The sequence below is a fragment of the Eupeodes corollae genome, chromosome 1, assembly GCF_945859685.1.
Source record: "Eupeodes corollae chromosome 1, idEupCoro1.1, whole genome shotgun sequence".
Classification (NCBI taxonomy): domain Eukaryota; kingdom Metazoa; phylum Arthropoda; class Insecta; order Diptera; family Syrphidae; genus Eupeodes; species Eupeodes corollae.
The window spans coordinates 217,990,834-218,011,796 of NC_079147.1; the positions used below are offsets into that span (position 1 = coordinate 217,990,834).

At 32.5% G+C, this 20,963-nt stretch overlaps 2 protein-coding genes across 3 annotated transcripts; one reads left to right on the plus strand and one right to left on the minus strand.

Moving 5' to 3' along the window:
• Positions 1–103: 103 nt before the first annotated feature.
• LOC129953845 (sarcolemmal membrane-associated protein) lies at positions 104–5,966 on the minus strand. The gene is made up of 3 exons (XM_056067343.1): positions 5,834–5,966; positions 4,406–5,742; positions 104–1,862 (listed from the first exon to the last, which is right to left on the minus strand). Exons 2-3 carry the CDS (start codon positions 5,738–5,740, stop codon positions 633–635), a joined length of 2,565 nt encoding a protein of 854 aa, XP_055923318.1. The 5' UTR covers positions 5,741–5,742; positions 5,834–5,966; the 3' UTR covers positions 104–632.
• Positions 5,967–7,192: 1,226 nt separating this feature from the next.
• LOC129954249 (serine/threonine-protein kinase GL21140) lies at positions 7,193–19,460 on the plus strand. 2 transcript variants are annotated; one of them, XM_056068031.1, is made up of 9 exons: positions 7,193–7,599; positions 7,801–7,904; positions 14,853–15,245; positions 15,313–15,412; positions 15,642–15,908; positions 15,976–16,621; positions 16,702–16,847; positions 18,648–18,797; positions 18,854–19,460. In XM_056068031.1, exons 2-9 carry the CDS (start codon positions 7,900–7,902, stop codon positions 19,118–19,120), a joined length of 1,974 nt encoding a protein of 657 aa, XP_055924006.1. In that variant the 5' UTR covers positions 7,193–7,599; positions 7,801–7,899; the 3' UTR covers positions 19,121–19,460. The 2 variants fall into 2 exon arrangements, with proteins under 2 accessions (XP_055924006.1, XP_055924005.1); XM_056068030.1 differs by having other exon boundaries at positions 7,193–7,904.
• The last annotated feature ends 1,503 nt before the right edge of the window (positions 19,461–20,963 follow it).

The following is a 20,963-nucleotide window of genomic DNA, read 5'->3' on the forward strand; positions in this document are numbered from 1 at the left end:
TGATAAGCAAAAAGTTTGATCTACAAACAAGAGATTTTTTAAACGTTTGCTTCTTTCTTAATTTCTATGATTATTAAATTTAATTTGTTTTATTAGAGATGTGTTTTGTTTTTGTTTTCGCTTCTAAAACTGCGCTTCCTCCTCAGATTGATTACATGAGCTTGGATTAATTTACATATAATAAAGCGTTTGTGTAAATGCATATAACGCATTCAAACAAGTTTAAAAAAACATTTTGTTTTGTTCTGTGATTTCTATAATAAGTGTTTCCAATGATTTATGGCCCAGACAATAGACATGGGAACCCAATAATATAATTTTAGATTTTATTTTGATACAAAATCGAGTTTCTATGTGGCATAATTCTCAGAAATGATGATTTTTTTGTTCATGAAGAGCAAGAGCTTATCAACAGAAAACAGTTTAGACACAAAATATAAAAAGCAGCTTATTGTATTACAAAAAAAAATTATAGTGATACATTATGATGATTATAAAGTGGGTTATTCATGTTGATGCAATGAAACAGTCAAGCAACACGAATAACCCAAAATATGGTGTTATGAATCGATAAATGGTTGGCTTCGTGTGTAGTAGAAATTATGTGTGTGTGTGAATGATTTTGAAAGCACTTAAATATACGAGAATATAAAATATACAATTAGAGCGACAAATACAGTTACATATGTAAGGGACTTTCTGAAAATGGCTTTAGCCAAATCTTCGAACTTTAATTTAAGTTCTGCGATTTCACGCTTCAGCTTTAGATTTTCAGCTTGTGTCTGTCCGAATCTCTCTTTGTAGAGTATCAATTCCTCCTCCTTCAATACCGCGGCACTATTCATGGCAATTTTTTCTTCTTCGATGAGTTTTTCCAATGACTCTTCTGTTGAGTTCATTGAACGAGTCGAATTATTCATGATTTCCTCATCTCTATTCGGCTCATTGTCTATTGTACTTTTTGATTTATTTTCAGCGACTTCTCTTTCTAAAGTTTCGTTTTTCTCGTTTAAATTCTCAATTAATTTCGTAAGATCCGAAATTTTATCTTTTAAAACTTCACATTCGGATTGAAGTTCATTTACTTGGATCAAAGTTTTAGATTCCTTGTTTTCGAGCTGTTGCTGGAGTTTTAGAACTTCATTTTGATAATTTGCTAAATCTTGGCTTTGTCGGACAACGTCCGCTTTGTACTGTTCGTCCTCTGTGTCGTTTACAAGTGTCATTTGCGTTTGTAATTGCTGAAGTTGTTGGGTCGGTTTTGCTTCTGTACACATACGTATTGGGATATCTTGTTTGCCGCACATCTCAAAGTATGTTTCTCGCAGAAGCGAAACAGTGTAATTGAGCAACTGGTATGACACATTTTCAAGCTGATCAATACCATTTTCAACACCCGTGATTTTTGCATGTGTATTGCCTAGCTCTGTCTCTAGCTGCACAAGATTCTTATCAACAAGTTGTAATTTATTACTGATTTGCTCTGAATACATAATGGGCGATGGTGTTGCTGTGCTGGTTGTGTTGTTGGTGTCGGTTGATGATTTCTCAACCTCATCGTTATTTTCACTTTCCTCACTGGAATCGGACTCATTGCATATTGCTTTCATTATATCGAGGGATCCTTCTTTTGAATTCAAATCTGAATTCTCGAGCCATTTCATAATTGTTGATTTGTTGGCAGCAAGATTAGTTTTCTTCTCATCATGACTGAGTTGGTCGTTTTCGTTGTCGTTATTTTCGTCAGCCTCAATAACGTCTGTTATGGTAGTTGTAGTGCTGCTGCTGTCATTTGTCTTCACAGTGGCGACATAATTTGTTGCATTGGCGGCGTCAACTACGCTTTCATCGGTTTGTTTTTCCTAAAACGTAAATTAACATGAAATATATGTGTTTTTTTGTTTGTTATTTAGAATGTTATTGTTAATAGGTATAAATAAATTTGTTTAGTAAAATCTTTATTACTTGCACCAACTAACCTTTTGATATTACGCTTTAATATAGGAATTCCGAAAACGAGTTAAAACCTAGACTATATTTGAGTATATCCATTCTATGCATATTTACTTAAATAAAATAAATCTCAAACATGTTTTTAAACAAGCTTTTAGCTTTTAAAATAGTCGGTAAAACTTCCGGAGAAGTTAGATCTGATCCAAATTTATTTTTTAATTAAAAACGTTTCTTAACTCGGAAAGTCACACTATGTGATTGTTTTCGGGAAAAGGTACTATTTTTACAATTTATTTTAATTAATACAAATTATAATCGAACCAAGTATAAAACATATTCAAATCATTTTGAAGGTTAACAAAGTCAGCGGGGGAAGAAATTACGTTAAATATTTTCATTTCAAACAAAAACATTGAAAAAGTCCATTAAAATAAGATTGAATATTTACTATAAAGAAGAAGATTAGAGGTCCAAAAATAGGTTTTGAAATGGAAAAGAACTTTGTAAATTCGATTTTACAAGTTTAATATCAAACAAAGAGTAAAAGATTGAAATACAGGACAGTTTTGTTTTCGATTCAATTTTTGAGACATTTTTTATGAATTAGGAAAATTAACAACTCTTTAAAAAGAAAGACGCACTGCAAGTAAAAAAGATCTGTGAGAGGTTTGCACACATTTTTGTATAAGTAAATATGAGATACGATTTCATCGGGACAAGTACTGTAATTATCATTGAGTTAATTTATTTTTATTTTTACTAAAACCAACAAAGTTTTAGGAAAAACATTTAAATAACTAAAGAAACATTCGTTAGATACTGACAGTTTTTCGCTAGATGAATAAGAAAAGAAGAAAGCCAAGAAGTTTGATATTGTGTGGGCACAGAACATGTGTAGTTTGAAAAAAAGAAGCTTGAGCCTTTTGATTTCCTTTTTATATTAAAAAAATCTTTTCCCTGACGGCATTGTTCTGTTCACGTATACACAGCAGTGCATTCAGCTACTGATAAATAAGCTTGATTATTGTAAAAGGTGGAACCTATTGGTAAATTCAAATAAATCCAAAGTGATGGTTTTTTAAGAATGGTGGTGGAAGATCCGGTGCAAGTGAGCAATGGCACTATAATGGTGAAAGAGTAGAGTTGGTGAAAGAATAAAAATATCTAGGAATCTGCTTTACTAAGAACTTGAACATGGAAAAACATATCACTGAAAAACTTGGTAAGGCGAAAACAGCTATAAACATAGCATGGAAGCAATGTTTTAATAATAGGGAAATTACGCACACCAGTAAATTCAGGGTCTTCGAAGATGTATCGAAATCAGTTATGTTTAATTCAGCGTAAGCTTGGGGTAGTCTGGAATATGAGTAAGTGGAAAAACTGCATCCTCAAAGTTCTGGATATGACAAGTTATCGTCTCCCAAAGAAAGTAGTTTTTCAAACAATCCAATCAAGAAGTAGATGGTTAAAAGACAGGATAGAACTAGAGGAGCAGCTGGATGTTGACCTAAACTATAGTAAGCTTGCCTCATGGAAGCCAACTTTATATCGCCTAATAGCTCGTTTGGATGAAGCCTCAAGAACACAATACACGGAACAAGCCAAAAGCTCACTGCACCGCAAGATTTACAGTAGACTAGACTACGATCTGCGGGAAAGAAACTATGAGAACTTCTTAATCTGGACTACATTCCTCACCGTGAGGACTTACCGATTTTATGTAACCTGTGCATCTTGAAGGAGCGCGAGCATGTTTTTCATTTTGTTGGACGATGTGCGGTATTTAGAGAAATAAGAAGACTTATCCTAGGCAGTGACATTCTTTCAAATACTGATATCACATGTCTTCTACAGGAAATCGATGTCACAAAGTTATATGCATATTGCAAAACAGCACTTAATAATAGACATCAAATTTTAAATGAAGCGTTTTAATCTTAAACTACACTTCCTTTTTTTAATTTATATAAAGATATACTTTTAGTTGTCAATCAGGCAGCCGGCAATGCCATGCATCATATTAATTGTATTAACCAAATTATTGTTAAAAATGTATGTTTAAATAAAGTTAAAATCTAAATCTATTATTAAAATTAAAAAAACATTTTTGGTCGAACAAGAGGTCGTTTTTAACTTCAATCAGTTCGTTTAATTCAAAGGTCACAGATTACTAAGGAAACAAAAGTTATTTGTTAAGCATTTTTGGAAAAACTTTAATGGCGTTAAGGTTCACATTTCAGGGAGTATTTTCCACTCCATCTATTCTCTAGTTTATCTCAGATATAATTTTAAGGTATCTACTGTTGGGAAAGCTTTTAAAACATCAATATTTTCAGGCTTTTAAGAAATTTACTGAAAGTTTTTTTACATGCATAAATTAATTACAATTTTTATTTTTCTTATATTTTCCTAAATTCTGAAAGAGTGTTATTTTGGCTTTATAGCTTACCTTTCTTTTTTGTTCTTCTTCATCTAATTGCTCTGAGCGTTGGATCAATAACTCTCCAATTTTCTTTTTGTACTGCTCGCATTCTGTTTCACTATCTTTAAGCTTATCAGCTAAATCGGCAACTGCCGCTTCGAAATTGTTCTGCTCTTCGTTTGTTTCACGCTGACACTTTTCTACTTGGTCCTTATACTCACTGTACTCCTTCTCCAGGCTTAACAAACGGGTATTAACGTCTTGTAGATTTTGCTTTGTGTATCGAATTTGATCTCGTAGTAACGAGCATTCGTTCTCGCTGCACGTATAGTCACGCTCGACTTTAGATAATTTTTGCATTGCTTCCATACGCTCTTGGTACACTTTGCTTAAGGCTTCTTTGGCTGAATTTTGATAGGTGAACTTTTCTTCTTGCAGCTTAAGGATTTCTTCCTTAAGTTGATCGACAGGTGAACTCTTTTGCAAAAATTGCAACTTATTCTCTAGCAAATCTATGCGATTCAATAATCGATCTTCGTCGATCATCGATTGCCAGCAGATGGTTGAATTTTTTCGTGTGGCGTCGAGAATATTTTGAATATTTTGCAGTTTTGCTTTGAGTAGCTTCTCCCGCTGGGACGTCTCTTGCATGTACAGGTTTAATCGATGGAGTTCTTCAAAAGAGATTCGGCTGTCTCCCCGAAATGGGCTATCTTGGGTGATTGAAATGGCTTCCCTGCCATCAGGTAAATATGGTTTTACAGATGCAATAATGCATCCATGGACCTCTTTGCGTGAATTTTCCATTACTTCAACGCCAAACTTTACAACATCGCCAAAATTCAATTCGACTGGTTCTGAAGAATTGATTTTGCGATCGTTTATGAACGTTCCATTAGAACTTTTCGTGTCCTTGACGTAAAACTTTCCATCGTTTGAATACCAAAGGACGGCATGGGTTCGAGAAAGCACTTTGCAATCAAATATGGCATTGTTGTCAGACGATTTGCTCTTTGCAATCGAGCGACCAACTTTGCATTCAATATTTGGGGTAAGGTAAATGGTGCGAGTCTGGAAGGGATGGGAGTCGGGTTGACAAACAAGTACCATTCGAGCCACATTCGAATCACATCCGGATTCTTCGCAATCGGAAGAATCATTCAGAATGGTGGCCGTTCCATTGTTCCCCATTGATGTTAGCGTACCTGGGTTTACATTTGGAGCCCCAATTGCTGATACTGTCGACACGGAAGAAGGTGGTAGAGACGAAGGTGCAGCCATCATGAGAGCATTAGTTTCAATTATTTGCGATTGCTTTTTAACATCATCATAATTCAGCCATTCATTACTAGCAATTACCATAACTGCAAATGAAAGCAAGTTTTATCGTCACAATCACAACGTTATTGTTTTTCTTGTTTTTTTCTTTTAGTTTAAAATTAATTAAGAATTTACCTTAGCAAAAATAATCACGATAATGGAATTCTGAGATTTTTTTCCGTACAAAGAAAATCATTAAAATAAAACGTCAAGCGAATTTTCCCTCAAGTGTCGGCAATGTAGTTTTTGATTAGCCACATACTAGATAATTAAAAACAAATGGTCCTTTTTGAAGGAATTTATTTTTTATTTACGGGTGCAGTCAGAAAAGTGACATCACTCAATTAAGGAAATATAATAATCCTACGTCACTCTCTATAGTAGAGTAGAAATGATGCAGAAGGTGTACTTTTGGAAAGGTAAATTGTCAGATGTGGGATATTGTGGTGAATATGGAGTGGTAGAAATTAAAACCAGAACAAAAATTTAAAACTTAGTTTTTACAAAACCATAACAATTTATTTTCATCTTGAACATTTTTTCACCTGCCGCAATGAAAATTATAATTAAGCTTACAAATTCCTAGGCTAATCATTTTGAAATCTCATTATTGTATCTCCTTCACATTGGATAGTTTCAACAGTGGTAAAATTAAATCTTTTTTAACCTAATGACATAAAATGCCAAAACAAGTTGCCTGAAAAGTTCCTTATCTAAGATCTAAGAATTTAAAGAGTATTATAGAGTGAAATATAAATAAAATATATTATTTTAGAATTGTGAGATAATTATATTTCTAAGATTTTTGAGAATTTAATTAGTCAGATTGTGAGACCAGAAAAGTGACATGTATAAAAAGAATTCACTATTATCATTTACCTAGCAATGAAATTAGCTTTGCATTTCTTTTTGAATTGTGCAATCGACAAAACTTGGGAACCAAATCATAAAAATAATATTCTGCTTTAAAGTGCTTAAATAATGTATAGAATCCAAAAAGTTAAATTCTCAAATTCTTGGTAAAAAACCAAACATTTTTGGAAATACAAAAAATAAATACACACCGTAAAAAGGAATACGATAAACTACTTTTTCGATTAGCAATCAAGAAACTTTTAAAAAATTATCAAATTTTTGCAACCCGCTTAACTGACGTCAAAATGAGTTATCTATATCTGTTCAATCAAAAACATAACTTAAAAGAATCTCAGAAGAAGAAACCTCAACTGAATAAATAAATTGAAATTTGAACAAGATGATGTGTATTTGGTAATTAAAATCAGAAAGAAAAGGCTTAAAAGATGAATAAACTGCAACTCTATAAAGTCTCTATAAATGCTCTACAGAACGCGCGGTTGTTTATAAATTTTTAATTTGACGTTTAAAAATTTCCCTTAAATTGATACCTCTTTTCATTCGGGTGATTCAGGTAAAGGGGTGCAAGTCAGTTCTCTAGCCTCAAAAGTGTCTAAAATTTCTAAACATGCACTGAACATGGCCAGTTATTCGAGAAATCGGCAAATGGCAAAAGCTATGTGTCATCTTGTGATTTTCGGGCCAGGGCGTGATTAAAAAAAGAGTTTTTCCACAATTTCCTGTGTTTATTGATTAAAAAAGTTTGTTTGGCTTGAAATTTAATCAAGTGCAAAAATGAATACAATTATTCGTGCAGGCCAACTCTAAATATTATAAGCCCCAAACGTGTTTTAAAGTTTTTGTTTTATTTTTCTCCATTCAAACTCTTAAGCCATAAAACCAATACGAAGACGAACTCCAAGTGCAAAAAAACATCGATAAATATGGCCTTTTTTTAGAAAGCTAACTTTGTATGCGAAGTTTTTCGTTTGAAATAATTTTCTTAATTATCCGTGCAATTTAAATAGTGTTTATGTTAATTATAGGTATACCTTTGTATATATTTACGTACGCATAATATATAAATGATTATGCATTATCTATGTACTATTATTACTTTTGTGCAGTTGTTAAAAACCAAATAAAAGAAAAAAAAAACATTTATTGTTTGCTCATCAAAAAAGAAAAAAAAGAACGACAAAGGAATTAACCGAGAGATGGAATTTTATTCACTTTTTTTCTTGTAGATAATTAAAGGGGATAATTCAAGAAAAGAATCTTTTATTCTTCAATTGTGTTATTATTGATTGTTTCTTGAGTACAAGCAGCTGGAAAGGAGCTAATCAATGAGGTGAGTTTTCAGATAAATTGTTTTCTTGTTTTTTTTTTTTGGTTTTTTGTTTTAAGGAACCTTTTGCAAGATTTGCTTGGTTCTCGGTATTGCTACGTGTTCTATATAATTTTCCGCTTCGTATCCCGTGCCCGTGGCAGTCCCGGTGACGGTGACAACAAGACGGCAACCAACTGTATCTGCATGTATATGTTTGTATTTGGCTTTAGTCTTGTCGTCATCATAGTGATAGTCATTCTGTCATAGTCAAACAGCTGAACCATAAACTAACTAGAAAATCAGTGAAATGCCGTATATACAACTACCTTCAGTGTATACAATTTAGGTACCTACTTACCTTGCCTATGCAATTGCTATAATGTATGTGGTTTGTGGTATTAATAATGCTAACGTTACCAAAGAGTGTTATAACTTATATCTACGGTTGCCATTGCCACTCAAAAAATACCTACCTTCATCTTTTCTAAATAAACAATCTTAAAAAACAATCTCTTCATATTTTTTTTATCGCATGACTTATTTTAATATGAAAGAAATTAAGACGACACATTTTTAGAATTTTAATTACCTTTGAATAAAAAGAAATTATTAATTTATATTACAAAACTGTACTGATGGTAATGAGGTGAATATTTATGATTTAAAACTAGAACGCCGCCAATTTTCTTCAAAAAATGTTCAATTGGCCACCCAATGCTTAGTTTCAATGCCCATCAATTAGAAAGTGCACTACACTAAGTTACGAACGATTTATGTTAAGTTAGTGGAGGGTCAAGTCTCTACTTTTGCCGAACAATTTCTTTTACATCATTAAACTATTCATATATAAAATAGGTTTAGGTAGTTTTGCAAATTTCCAAACAAAAGAGATTAAATTATTTTTTTTTGTTTTTTCTTTGAAAGACCGTTATAGAGATAGGTAATTAGATTTGCAGACTTGAAAGATTCAATACATCACATGAAAAAAATAGAAAAAGGCAAACAGGGTTATTGGCATATATCTACCTATCTAAACAATGGAAAAAACAAGCTCTAGAAGCATAGATATGTAAATCAGTTCTCTTAGTTTCTAACAAATAAGTACCTATCTTTGTTTGTTTGAATAGAATATTTCTGAATGGGTCGTGGATTTTGTATCAAAAGTTGTTTATCGATTTACTAAAAAAAAAAACAATATTAATGATTTATGATCTAATCTGCCATTTCGATTAGATGTTCTTACACACACTCTATGTCAAGAGCTGTTATTCATATTGATATATTTCTTTCAAATAGGTCTTATATATTTTTTGTTAAAGGTCTATTAAAATATTCAATTATGTATTATTGAAAAAATGTCTTTTGATGCAAACTATTAAATAATAAATATTTAAATATCTGAAATAATTAAAAATAAATAAATTAGGTGGCTCGATAATCCGTTGACTTATGGCTTATTTGAAAAGCACTTTTCCTGACAAAGATTACTCTTGCAGGAATTGTCAATTCCTCGCAAGAGGCAGTACCCGTGAAAAAAAACTTTAGGTATCACATTCAGTCATTGAATGCAAGATCTTTAGCATAGTAGTCCAACGCACTAACCATTACGCCATGGATACAATAAGTATCTCCTCGAATTAAAAAATGAACATCGATCAAAAGTTGTCACCAGTTGCAAAAGTTTTTCACGCCAAAAATCAACAACTTGCTGTCAATAGCATTTAAATTATTCCTTATGAATTTAATATTATTCATATAAAGGCTGAGTAATTATCAAAAATTCTTTTTACTTACTAAGCAATTTTATTATTAATTTATATAAAGATATCCTCTGCATAAAACCTGGAAAATGTTCAGCCTTATCGGAAATTCCTTGGGAAATAGTTTTCCCTTCCCGGTAGCAAGTTTTTTCTATCGGGAATTCTTTTTCCTTGGGAACAAATTTTGCCAACATGAAAATAATAAATTTATTTTCGAACATAGTTTTGGAATGATTTGACATGGCGTTTTTCTTTTTTAGTTCAGAGCTGAGCTCTGAGCATACTCTGAGCGAACAGAGTAGAGTGGAGTAGAGTTCTGAGCAGAGTATGTTCAGAGCTCTCTGATTTAATTATGAAACAACTTGAGCACTAAACTGTCATTTTTTGGTATATAGTTTTTTTTATGTTAGTTTGAAGGCGTTCAAAATTCTCCTTAATCAAATTAATCAGAAAAACAGTCATATCGTTGGTCCATTTGACGCCTGAAATAAATTTGATTCATAAAAATGCTATATGCAATTAGTTTTTCCAAAATTATCTTACCTTCTACACCAGAGCAACCAGCCTCTTCCGCCATTTTTATTGTTTTGATAATGATTTTTTTTTATTTCCTGGCTTTCAGATATCAAATTGTTTGTGCTCAGCATTTTACTCCGTTTACTCTGTTATTTTATTCTGAGCTCACAGAGCGCGCTCTGAACATGTTCAGAACTAAAAAAGAAACACGAATTTGAAGCTCTGAACGCTCAGAGCTCGAAAAGAAACACAATTATTTTTTTGACAGTTCGAGCTCTGCTCTGAACTAAAAAAGAAAAACGCCCACAGTTAGTTCTTAGTGAACAAAATTGTTTGTTTTCGTCCTAGGCCTAGTCCTTAATTAAAAATGCAGAGAATATAATTTGTATTATTAATCGATGAAATACAACGAGAACAACGAAGTTTTTGCTGTGTTAATGTTTTTGGAACTCTAGCTTTGCTTTAACTTCTTGCATTCTCATCTCTTCCATTTCAAGGTTGTGTCTTTAGGTTTTACCCAACATCTTCTTCTGAAACTCACTACTTTTGTCATTGGACCTGTATGTTTTCTTGAAATGGTATTCCATTTTTATTTAGGTGTCGCTTCATAGCCTCAACTGCCTCTTCAACCTTATTGCAGAGTTCTTTTTGAATTTCAATTTCTCGTTTCGAAGCGACGATACCAATTATGCCTTTTTGTGGCTTTTTTGTAGGACGAGGAGTTGAATGTTCAGCTGGGAGACCAAAAGTTAAAGCATCTTGGCATTCCACCAATTCTTCTAAGGCACGAATTCGTATTATCGTTTCCTCCAACGCACTAAATTTAAACTCCTTGTTTGGACCTCCACATTTTCAGACATTTTCTTCCTCACGTACCTATTAAAATTTTTTTTTAAGAATAAAAATCATTGTTATCAACTTACTACCTACTACTACTTTTTTTCATTCAGAAATAGATTTTGTTGGTGGACCTTTTTAAGTTTGTTAAAACACAAATAAAAAACTTTACACTTACTTAACGTTAATTCTATTAGATGTTGTCTGTTCGGTGGCTTGGCTGCAGTAGAAGAGACCCGAAAAAAAAGATTCGTGGAAAACTAAGAATAAAAAAATACATAAGTAAGAAAAAGTAACGGAAACAAGTGGAAGGGAAAATATTCCATACGAAGTAAATAAAAGCAGGTGGCGTCCATGAAGAACCAGGACCTAGTGACTTACAACTCTCAACCATTCCTGTGTGCGAGTAATGTTGTCAGAGATGGAAGGGACCTACAATTTATATGCCGAATTCGAACGGCTAATTTGAAAAACCACTTTTTCATGACAAGAATTACTCTTGGAGGATTTGTCAATTCCTCGCAAGAGGCAGTACCCGTTAAAAAGTCAGGTGGCACAGGCAGGGTTGGAACCAAAGACCCCTTGCATGATAGTCCAACGCACTAACCATCACGCTACGGGTACTAGAAGAAAATAGAGTGCGTTAAAATGCTCCATCCGTAGCACCTTTCAACTTTAAACTTGTTCATATTATTGTTTTAATATGTAACAGGCCCAAAATGTTAAGTTCATTTTCTACTTCTTTCCAAATGTTGATACATCTTCCTTAGACCAATTTGTTGTGAAACCATTAGCAATATCTCGTTTTTTTTTTTTCATAAAACTAATTAAAACGTGAACTTGGTGAGTATTTGTTGAATTCGACCTTAAAAAGGTACATTTTTTATATTTTCATTATTATTTTCTTGAGAATTCTTACATTGTTTGCTCGCTTTCAATTTCGACAAATAAATAACGGGGAAATATTCAGAGAGAAAAACACAAGATTTTTACCTACATAAAAAAAAGTTTTTCGAATATGGGAACAAATCCCATGGGAAAAGATCTTCCCAAAAACCCGAATCAACGTAAAAATGCTGTTCCATAATACCATTTATTTGGTTTCCACAGTTCACATCATGGTATCTGAAAATATACTACTTCCTGTTGATATTATCAGTGTTTTTGTTCGCCTTTTATAAAGTTAGCAGAACCGTTTTTAATTGTTGGTCAAAAATGAATCTTTAGTATTCAAACACTTGCTGTTTTCCCCCTGAAAATTATACTAAATGCTTAAATTCTGTCCATACCTTCCGACCTAAATCTATTACCTTAAAATACTTACCTACATGAATCTGAACATGGAAATGATTTTTTCTTAGAACCAGAAATCTGCTTTTACATCCTGGTTCCTCTAATATAAAATATTCCCATAAATTAATTCCAACGTGAATAATTTTCCAACGTAAATAATTCATCCAATGAAAAACAAATTGTTCAAACCCAAAATATACAAACAATTAACTTACGGTAACATTGATTGACAGAGTTAAATTTTTCTTGGAATGAGTTTTTGCTTCTGGTATGAGTTGTCCCTTTAAGGTATAGGCTGAGATGGCCTGCGTTCAAACGCCCACAAAAACATTTCACACGGTTCTTCCCCTGTCTAAGCTCATCCCATGACTGCTTATAACGTAAGGAAGAACAATTCGAATAGTCGGCAAATATTGTCTTTCTTGTGATGCCTTATTTGAATTGGTTTAGTAGAAGATTAGGAAGGGAGACTTATTAACGAAATAATATACCTATATGAAATTATCCAGGCTTGTTTTATATTGTGTTGTATACCAATAGTGTACGGGCAGTTGAGGCCTTTAAGAAAGTGTTTTTTCTAGACTCAGCAAAAACTGAATAACTATCAGTGCTTGTTCTAAACAAAACAATCATCATTTAAATTAAATATTATCCATCCAAATATTTTTGGTAAAATTATATAATTCATATTTCTATCGTTATCGTCAAACCATATTCACCCCAAAAGTTTACTTGCCTTCTTTCTTATTACCTTTCAAAAATGATGTACTTACGTATATATTTAACCGTATTTCATTTTGGAAAGTAAAGACTGACAATTAATTAATTAATTTATTCATTTGTCTGAATGTCGAAAAACTTTAGTACTCGTTAAAGTGATCTCAAATGACAAAACACTTACACAATTGTAACACACTAGAAGAAGTTAAAGCACTACAAATGTATAAGTCTATCAATCTTGATTTCCTGTCAAAAATCACTTTCCAAGTATATCTAGTTAGAATTAGAACTATCTTGGGGACTTTCCTTTTTAGCACCTTTCATGACTGGTTGTGAAAAGAACTGTTTAACCCAAGAGTTTCTAACCAACATCGACACTCTCTTTAAACTTTTTCTTAATTTATTATGCTAAACAAAAGCAAAAGTTCAAAGAACTCTCCAACTTAACTTTCATTTACAAAACTATTTATCCTCTTGAAATATTATTTTATAAACAACAATAACTACCCACGTGCTGTTGGAAATCGTCCAATTTTCTTTGCCGCTGTGGTCATTGCCATTAATTAATGTTCAAATTATTTGCACAGTACAGCAATTACTTGTTTTATGCGGAAATCTGATTCATATCGAAACGCATGCCGTGAAATCAAAGACTACCTATGGCTATGGCTAGCTAGACTTTAATTAATTTTCAATTCGCATTACTATGAGTATTTAGAAGTGTGTCTTATTATAAATTGTATTTATTACAAAATGTTTTATGGGAATACAAAAAATTCGTTGGCTGGCGTATGTTCAAATGAAAATGAAAACAAGCTTGATGCTTTTACAACACTCGATGCGTGCATAGTAAAATGCAGGAGTGAATTATCTACTTATAAGAATTCAATCCTCGTATACTTTATGATCTCACCATTCATATTTGGAATTATATACACATGTACAATGTACATATACACAAAATATGTTCCCAGCTACAAAACGAATCAAGAACAGAAACTCATTAATTATAAATTTTAATACTTTCGTCGACCTGTCTGTCAAGGTCTAAAATGAAAACTTACCAGTGAAAGGGCGAACAAAGACTCAATTCAGTCTTTGATTGACTGCCTTGGACATAGCTGAGAATTAAATGGCCATATTTGGTTTGAATGAAGATCGGCATCGGGTTTTGTCCATAATAATAAATACATATGCACAAAGATAGATAGTGATGTGTACTCCAATGGCCATACATAATGTTTGTGTATCTTTAGCTGTAGTTAATTTTATCTACTCATGATTTGTGAGTAGTTTATAGCTTATGTATGAAGCTGAATGGAAATGATAAATATGTTGTAATTTAATTTTGAAATCTGGTAATAGTTTGTACTTTCGCCAGAAAGCTAGCTTTTGCGTAACAATCTACTGGGACTGGGATTGTGTGGCTCTAGCGGCTGTAGAAGCACGTGTAAGGAATGTATGCCCGATAAACTTATTCTACGACGGCTGTGCCATTGTTCCCGAACCTCAATTGATATCAGTAACATGTTTTTGGTTTAATTGACATATTCTGTTTATTCAACCACAGTTTTAAATTATCTAATGACTTATGAATCATGACAGTATCTTTTTGCTGGAATCGCTTCGTCTTACGAGACAAATACTAGAAGTAAAGATGATCAAGCGTAGATGTAATGTTTGGTATATATTCAATTACTGGGAAAAGGTCAAACACATGAAAGACATTTTAATTTTGCTTGATAGGCATATTTTAAGTATAAATGATGATGCTTGGGTTGGAATAAGAAAGTAAGAGAAATAATCACATTTTTGATAATACATATTTTTAAATTCCTTTCAGAATGGAAGTCAGCAACAGTAACCACTTGCAAAGTACATCATTAATACACCCGCAACAGCAACAACAACAACAGCAACAACCACAACAACAAACTCACAGCTGCAGTATAACATCTCTTAGCCGCAGTAACAGTCCAGCCAGCTCAAATTCAGAAATTGAAAAAGAGTTTCAAGACTTAGACTTGAATAGTTCAGGTATTGCAAGCAATAAGAGCAATGGAACATCAAGTGGTGGGAGTACAGCGAACAGCATTATTAATAGTACAGCTGGAGTAAAAAAACGTATCTCAAGTAGTCGAACACCAACAAGAAAAGCCCGACGAATAAAGTTCTATCGCAATGGAGATCGTTTTTATCCTGGCATAACCATTCCAGTTTCAAATGAACGTTACAGGTTTGTAAAATTAATTTTTGGTTGTTGGTATAGGTAAATAAAATAATTGTATCAAACCTCCCTTCAGGTCATTTGAAAGCTTAGCAGAAGACTTAACAAGACTTTTAGAAGATAATGTAAAAATTCCTGGAGCAGTACGAACTATCTATACCTTAGGTGGGAAAAAAGTAAGTTATTTTTGACAAAAGCTAAGACAATTTAAAAAAAATTAATCTTTTAATTCTGGTATAAGTTTTAAATGATTAACTAACATGTTTAAAGAAATATTAAGAGGAGGCTTCAGGTAGATTAAAAATCACGTTTCGGAAAAAAAAAAACTAAATTCCCAACAGCTGCTTTTATTTTATAATAATATCACACCTCACCATAGATTACTTTAAATATTTTCTTTTGTAGATATCAAATATTGACGAATTTGAAGATGGCCAAAGTTATGTATGTTCCTGTAACAATGAACAATTCAAGAAGATCGACTACAATTCCCAACAGATGGTTAACAATATTCAAAATAAGGCCAACAATCGTCTGTCGAAAATATATCGGCCATCGTCACCACTTAAAAATGGTACAAACGGTAGTCCCATTCTGAAAGCCAGCGAACGTGATATGGTGGTTCATCCCCGAATTGTAACTCTTATTCGCAATGGGACCAAACCACGAAAGGTTAGCTATTTTATTTAAAAAAATAATAATTTTGTATAAAAAATAATAATATTTGTTTTTCTTTTAGATAATGAGACTTTTATTAAATAAACGTAACAGTCCCAGTTTCGATCATGTTTTGATCGCCATTACACAAAAAGTTAGACTAGACACTGGATGCGTGCGAAAAGTCTTTACCGTATCTGGAACACCTGTTCTACAGTTAGCCGATTTTTTCGCTCATGACTATGTTTTTCTTGCCTACGGTACAGAACGTGTCAGTCAGGATGACTTTAAGTTAGAAGCCGAAGAAAATAAAGTCCTCAATCAAAATGCAAAGACGCTTCGCAATGGCACGGCGTGTAAGGGCCCAAAGCCAAAGATGCCCGTTAAAAGCAAAAATATGTACATTACCACACACGAATGTGTCGAAGAGACACTAAACGATAGTGGCATTACAGCACAAGATCTTCCAGCTGAAATTCGAGACCGTTACGCCTTGGGCAATGTCATTGGCGATGGAAATTTTGCGATTGTACTTAAAATAAAAGACCGACAAACTTCGAAGCCTTTTGCGCTCAAGGTAATTGATAAGAGCAAATGCAAAGGCAAAAAACACTACATCGATGCTGAAGTGAGAGTAATGAAAAAATTAAATCACCCCCATATAATCTCATTGATTATGGATGTTGATCAGCCAAGTATAATGTACTTGGTTCTAGAGTATGTAAGTGGTAAGTAGAATGATAAAAATTGAAGCAAATTGTTAGTACACACTCTTTATATATAACAAAAATGTAATTATTCTCTCAAGGTGGTGATCTTTTTGATGCAATAACACGAGTAACAAGATTCTCGGAGGAGCAATCAAGGGTAATGATTAAGCATTTAGCCGCAGCAATGGCGTATTTACATTCCATGAGCATAGTACATAGAGACATTAAACCAGAAAATTTACTGGTAAGTTAATACCGATTTATATAATGTATTTGCCTTTCGTTTCATAATATAAAATGATCCCGCAATACCGTAATTTAAATAACTTGATGTTATGACATTTTCCAACAAAATGAGCATAAACCAAAGTCAATTCTAGCTCCTATAATACGAGCACATGGTGGTCACATAGATAAACTTAGTCTACATAACAATACTTGTAAAGGTTGAATAAAAATTACATAATTACAGACCATGCTTGGGTCCTAATTAAAACGCCGTAATGCTGCCTACATTCTATTTATATATATTCCTTTATGCAGCCAAAGATTGCAAATATTTCTAACAAATAAAGCAAAATATGATTGAAACAACGATAAAAATCATAATCGCAATAAAACATCCATTCAAAAATAAACAGTGAAAGATAAGCCAAACAGCACTATTCTGCTATTTACATGGATCGTATATTCAATTCACCCATTCGATTCCCTTTCACACTGCCTTTAAATTTTGCTATCCATCGGGTGAACTACATTATCCCAAACCAATTTGACATTCAAATAAACAGCTGTTCATGTAAAAAACTTGAGAATGTTGGATAAATTATTTTGAATCATACAAAAATTAAGTTTTTTTTTGAAAATGGGCAGTATTGGACTTTTTATTCCAGTTGTAAGCAGAGAAATAAGAGAATCCTGAAACAGAGAGCGACGGAGAAACGTTAAAAAGTGTCTTCCTTTTCCTAAAAATGTTAATATTCTTTTATTTATAAAACAAATATTTTCAATTTAGTAGTAAATTAGTTTTAACAAACTAGACATCAAATACAAAATTCTCTGCATTTTATATGCGGATCTGAATTGTATAGAATGAATGCTTTCACGTGAATAGAAGAATACCGCGCAGTATTACCGACGTTACCGACATACACAGATTCACTTCGAATGAATAGCAGAATGATGATTAGTGAAAATTCAAGTAAAATTCCCCCGATGAATAACATAATAGACATGAAACTTTGCTAATCAAAAAGTCCTTACTACTCGTCTTAAAAAACACTTGTAGTGTTTTCAAGGCTAAACCTAAAAGGTTAAGGATATAAAATACATCGGGTCGTATAAATTAAAAATGCTAACCTCCTATAAACTCCTTTTATCAGAGGAGGTTCTCGATTTCGTCTGAATACAATTACATATAATTATTAATATGTTCCTAGTAGCTGTTGGGGATAGCAACCTGTTGGACACTACTGCCTCTTGTCAATAATTGACAAAAACCAAGACTAAGTATTGCCATTAAAAGTGCTTCCCGAATAAGTCGCTCTTTACGAGCCGTAAAGTCACCAAATTAGTTTGTATGTATTTGTAAGCGAATTCCTAGAATGTGTTTTATCTTATGACTTTCGGATAGCAACACGACACTAAGAATTAAATGTGTATTTAAAACAGGGAAAGCATTCACGTAAAGATTTATTAGGTTTGCGTAATTTCACAAAAATAACCCCGCGTCCCAGTAGCTCACCGTTGAAAAGAATCCGCGCAAACAAAAATAATAATTATAGTTGTGAAGAGAAAACCCTCATGAATATTTCAAAAAGACTTGTTGAATCCTCATTTTCGTGCCAAAATCCAGGTAACTGACCTTTCCATTTGGCAGAGTTTGTTTCTTGCGCTTATATTAAAATTCAAATCGTGGGAAATTATCAAATCAACTGTTGAACAGGATTTGAACCACAAAAACTTTGACTATCTATTCACTTTTATGGTTGTGGTTTTATTTCTTTTTTAAAGCTTAAATGTATACAAAAATAATATGTTACAGGTTGAACTCGACGACAAAGGACAAGTTGTTGAGCTTAAACTCGCTGACTTTGGTCTAGCTTGTGAGGTAACAGAACCTCTTTTTGCTGTCTGCGGTACACCGACATACGTTGCGCCAGAAATTCTTATGGAAACCGGCTATGGTTTAAAGGTTCGCTAGTTTGTTTAGTTTAACTTTTGACGATTATTTATTTTGAATTATAACAGATTGATGTGTGGGCAGCTGGAATTATTCTTTACATTTTACTTTGTGGCTTTCCACCGTTTGTATCACCCGACAATCAGCAGGAACCACTATTTGACGCAATCATATCAGGTGTGTATGAATTCCCAGAACCATATTGGTCTGATATTGGCGATGGTGTACGCGATTTGATTGCCAATATGCTTCAATCCGATCCCGATGTAAGATTCACTAGCGAAGACATACTAGACCACTACTGGACTCTTGGTGAAAACTTCGATTACAGATGAATTTAAATTCCACAATATTACAGCTTACTTTATTATTATTTATACATAAATTATATCATTTTAACAAATTGCTATTTTAATTTAATTTAATTAAATTTTCTTACTTCTCCCTACGGAAAATTTGTCTCTATTTTTTAGTTTTTATTTTGCATCAATAAATAAAAGAAAATTGTTTTGTATTTTTTGTAGCCCAAAAATCTTCTGTTGAATAGCGATTTAATTCAGCATTTTTATATAGTAGTTCATTAAGAATAATTTTGCCTATTTTAATGTGTATTTAAAGGCTTCTAAGTAAGAACAGTATATGCTTAAAAAATAACAATACGTCACTGATCGTAATTATTAGAATATGTATTTCTAATTAAGGAAAGGATTTTTTTGTCAAGCTATATGGCATAGCCGAATACCAATTTATCTGATCTCTTCAAAATTATTTTGGATGGAAGACGATTAAAATATAATAAATCATTGCCTTAAATAATCATAACAACAATTATTAAGAGTGTTGTTTTTTTTTAACAATTATTCCAACGAAAGATAAAAAAAAGTATTTTCAATTAAAAGGAATTTAAAAAAGAAAATGATTATAAGAATTGAATGATAATTTATTAGCTGATAAAATATTTACATAATGTGCATGTTTTTAATAGAGCTATACTATAATTAGTTTAAGTATTATTTTTGATAAGATTTCTGCACACTATAGACTTTTCTACAAGCTATGTATGTACATTGTACAATGGTGTTGGGTTGCAAGGAATAACTGAGATGCTCTTAGCAAATCGATAACAAACAATTCAAAACGCAGAGTTTGTAATTTCAAAAATTCCGCAGTATTGCCAAAATTGCGATTATACAAATAAACAAATAGCATGAGCTCTGCCTCTACGTGAGCATGGGAACAATTTTGTTTATAAAAGTAAAACGACACTCAATTTGCGATTAAGTTGGTATTAGATTTTTTTATGTTGCTGAATTTGCATGCAAATAGCAGGGGATGATGATTTCAATATTATTTTGTTTCTAAACTTTTATTAAGAAATTAATTGTTTTACTTTCCAGGACTGAAAGTCCATTTTTTTAACGTTTTCTTCAATGAACCCATTTTATAGAAAGCATGATCACTGCATCCATGCAGTTGTAATAGTGTCCATAACCGTTATTCACCAGTAGCCCTACTCTGTTATGCGTTTCGAAAGCATCTAGTACTTTTTCTATTTATAGAATAGGTTTGCCCAGGCTCGAAGTATTTAAAAAAATTAAAATTAAAATTCAGTCATTATTATCACTTGAGAATTATTGTAATGACATTTTTTACACTTCACTGCTTTCCAATTGTCAGAATTCTCTTTTCATTTCAAACTTAAAAAGTTTAAGTTGATTTTGTTCATATTTATTTCGTTTTTTCTTCAAGTCATACGAATTCCACCATAATTTCCAATCGCTTGGTATGCACATTTTTCGCTGATGATTCCCTATAATGGGATCTATTTGCTTATATTTTATTTATTATTTCCTTACTTATATTTTATCTATTTCACACCACTTAACACAATTTTATTTTTGTGTCCTTTAAAAACGACCTTCGAATTGCAATTCGTTACCTCTCTTGTTGTAGAAACAAAATGTTCGTTTTCGAACGGCAATGACATTCGGAAACGCATTGCCAGTTACGAAAAAGGTACGAGATTATCCGCATTAGAAATAAAGAATACAAAATATTCGTTTTCGATAATATTTGCTTTTAAAACGCATTACAGAGTACGGCCCCTGGTTTACCAATTGTACAAAAACGAGACCTATACCAATTATTAGGTAAATTCGAGTTTACCAACCTACGGGT